The 2,868-nt window shown below is 62.0% G+C and overlaps 1 protein-coding gene across 3 annotated transcripts in view; it reads right to left on the bottom strand.

Moving 5' to 3' along the window:
* The window catches only part of ANXA6 (annexin A6), an 18,289-nt gene that overhangs the window by 11,784 nt on the left and 3,637 nt on the right, over positions 1 to 2,868 (bottom strand). For 2 of the 3 annotated variants that reach the window (XM_009635404.2, XM_035891188.1), the window contains exon 2: positions 2,602 to 2,662. The exons of the other annotated variant lie outside the window; for it this stretch is intronic. In XM_009635404.2, the coding sequence (XP_009633699.1) occupies positions 2,602 to 2,619 (18 nt within the window). In that variant the 5' untranslated portion in view covers positions 2,620 to 2,662. The remainder of the gene's footprint in view (positions 1 to 2,601; positions 2,663 to 2,868) is intronic. 3 annotated transcript variants of the gene reach the window in all.

Here is a 2,868-nt window from a genome sequence, read left to right as displayed (position 1 = left end):
AGACCCGATGGGAGGGTTGGACAGCCTGAATGTAGGGGAAGGCATGGAAGGACCAGGGTGGTCCCCCTGCAACACAGCCGGGCTGAAGGGAGTTGGGGGGGGTGGATTGGGAGCGAGGAAGGAAGTCATTTTCCTACCGCCTGTTGCGAGCAGGGAAACCCTCCGGATGCTGAGGATGCCCAAGCTCTGCGTGTCCTCCAAGTGGAGACACATTTGCAGGCACAAAATCATCCCAGGCTGCTAAGCGGAAAGCACCGAGAAGAGCCGGAGCTGCCAGCAGCTTGTCCTGCCCCAGCGGGTGCTCCGCAGGGCCCAGGCTGGTCCAAGGGGTCAGAGCAGAGATCTTGGATAGAGGGAAAGACTTTCCCTCCTCTGCACCTCCAGGCTGCACAACGGGGAGCCCAGGAGCGACACCCCCAAACAGAGATCTCAGAAAAAAGCAGGGACTGGGCTTCCCCTCCCCAGGTCAGCTTTGCCCAGGGGAATTCACCCCAGGGGAGCCTGGGGCTGGACTCTGAACGAGATCAATACAAACCCTGGGTGGAAGCAGATGTGAAACCAGCCCGGCCCCACATACGGAACTGGGACACATCCCCACCGAGCCAGCTGAGCACCAGTACTGTTTCCTTAGTGGTCTCGCTGGGAGCCAGGCTGAGCTGGGGCTCTCAGCTGCGTCAGCACCCTGGGGAACTCTGAGCACCCTCCCTTGGCTCTGTGTGTACCATGTGCCAACGGAGTGCGTACACCTCCCAGGGCTTACTGGCTCAGGATCTGGTGCAGCGCTTAAAATCCCCGAGAGCTGTACAAACACCCAGGGCTGTGGCCATCATGGGCATCTAAAGCCCACATGTCCCCAGAGAAGATGGGCATGAGGCAGGCAGCACCAGTGCCAGCATCTTGGACCCAGAAAGTGCCGCCAGGAACGAACCCAGGGGGATGCGCATGAGGCAGCCCTGTCCCCATCACTCCCCTGGGCCCCATCCCAATGCTGAGGCACAGCAGCTCCGCTGTGCAGCTCACACAGCTGGGCTCTGTACCCCCATTTTCCAGAGAGAAACCAGTCCAGGCTGGGCACATCCCACAGGCCCTCTTGGGAGGAGCTGCTGGCACTGGTGTCCCACATGGTGGGGACCGGGTCAGGCAAGAGGAGACGCTGCCCTTCGAGGGAGCCCGGCGGCGCAGGGACGGATCGTATTGCAGGTGATTCATCCAGAGAGCTGGATTTAGCCCCGCTTCCCGGCAGCTCCCGGACCCTCCTGGCTTGGGGCAAGCTGCTGCCCACACACATGCCTTGCGGAGACATAAATAAGGAGTTGCAGGGCAAAAGAGGTGCCAGGAGGCAGCAGGAGGGAATGAAGGTAGCTGGAAGGTGCTGGGGTCGCACGAGTGGTGATGGGGAGAGAAGATGTTGGCCCTGGTTAAATGGGGAGGAGGAGCAGGGCTGCGCTCCTGCCTGCTGAGCCATGGAAGCACGAGCTGCCTGCCTTGCCACAGTGCAGCCTTGGCCGGGGTCAAGGGAAACTGAGGCAGGAGCTCAGCACTGGGCATTGCCCCACGCACCCTGCACTCTTGTGGGAACAAAGCCCCAGGGAGGTGCAGAAACATCACTCGGGAGGGCAACAGCATCCTGCCCGCTGCACCCTCCTTGTACCCCATCCCCCTTTCCATCTCCTGCTTCAGCTGCCGGGGCCCCCCTGCCTTCCCCCCTCTGAGTCATCCCGGCCTGCCTGGGACCTCCCAGCTAAAAATAAACCAGGCTGGGGCCGGGAGGGTGGAAGCAAAATTCCCAGCGTGGCTTTGCTCTCTCCCACCACATGGCTGCTCGGGGGTCCTGGACCACTGCAGGGGTGATGCTCACCGGCGTTGGGCCTCAGTTTCCCTACCCAGAAGCAACCACCCCCTTGGCCGGGCAGGAAGCTGCGGGTGATTGGGCTTGAGACAATGCTCACTTGATTTCTCAAGGAAATGGAAAGCAGAGCCTGGCCCCGAGCAGTGGAAAAGGGGGACTCTGGACTCGCACTCCTCCCCTGGCTAGCACAGTGCAGGCAGGCTGTTCCCCCAGGCAGGCTGTACCCCGCCAGGCAGCTGCCCACCCAGGCAGGGTTTTCCACCCACGCTGAGATGTTTTCCTGGCCGCGAGGGAGCATCTGCTCACCCAGCTGCCACGCTGCACCAGCCCTGGCTCCGAGCGGGGAGAAATCCAGGCTAGTGGGGAGAGGCTGACCTGGGGCTGAACGCCTTGCAGTGGGCTCAGACACAGGCAGGATTTCTCTCCAGCAAAAGCCCAAATTCCCAGTGCAACAGCTCTTCTCCTTCCCACAGTCCTGCTTCTCTTCTCCATCCCACTGTGGTCCCAAAAGGATTTTTGCTCCTCGCTGTCCCTGCTCTCCCAGCTCCCCGCCCCAGCACTTCCCCCCATCAGCATCATATCCAGACAGTACTGGCTGGAGAGGCAGGAATGTAAACAGGCTCCGGGCAGCATCGCGCGCCCTGTGCGCAACACCACCATCTTTGCTGCACAACGGAGACGCTGCCTCGGCTCTGGGTTCTGCCCCGCGGCACCCTCCGTACCCATCCCCACCGCCCGTGGGTCACCCTTACCTTTCCTTTGGGTGCCATGGCTTTCCGAGCTGGAAGTCACCAGAGTGAGGGCAAGGAGGAGCTGTGGGAGGGAGCAGAAAAGCTGCCATGAGCCAAAGCCCCCTCTCTGCAGGCTGCGTGAGTCAGGGGAGGCTTTGCTCCCTGCGTTGGGCGCTGCTGCGGGTACCCGTGGGAGGGCGATGGCTGGGTGCTGCTGGGGACGCTCAGGGAGAGGGACTTCGCCAGCCACCCTGCGGTCACCAGAACTGAGGTCCTTTGGCCCCACGA

The sequence above is a fragment of the Egretta garzetta genome, unplaced genomic scaffold (assembly GCF_000687185.1).
Source record: "Egretta garzetta isolate BGI_Z169 unplaced genomic scaffold, ASM68718v1 scaffold270, whole genome shotgun sequence".
Lineage (NCBI taxonomy): Eukaryota > Metazoa > Chordata > Aves > Pelecaniformes > Ardeidae > Egretta > Egretta garzetta.
This window is presented reverse-complemented; position numbering and strand designations above follow the sequence as displayed.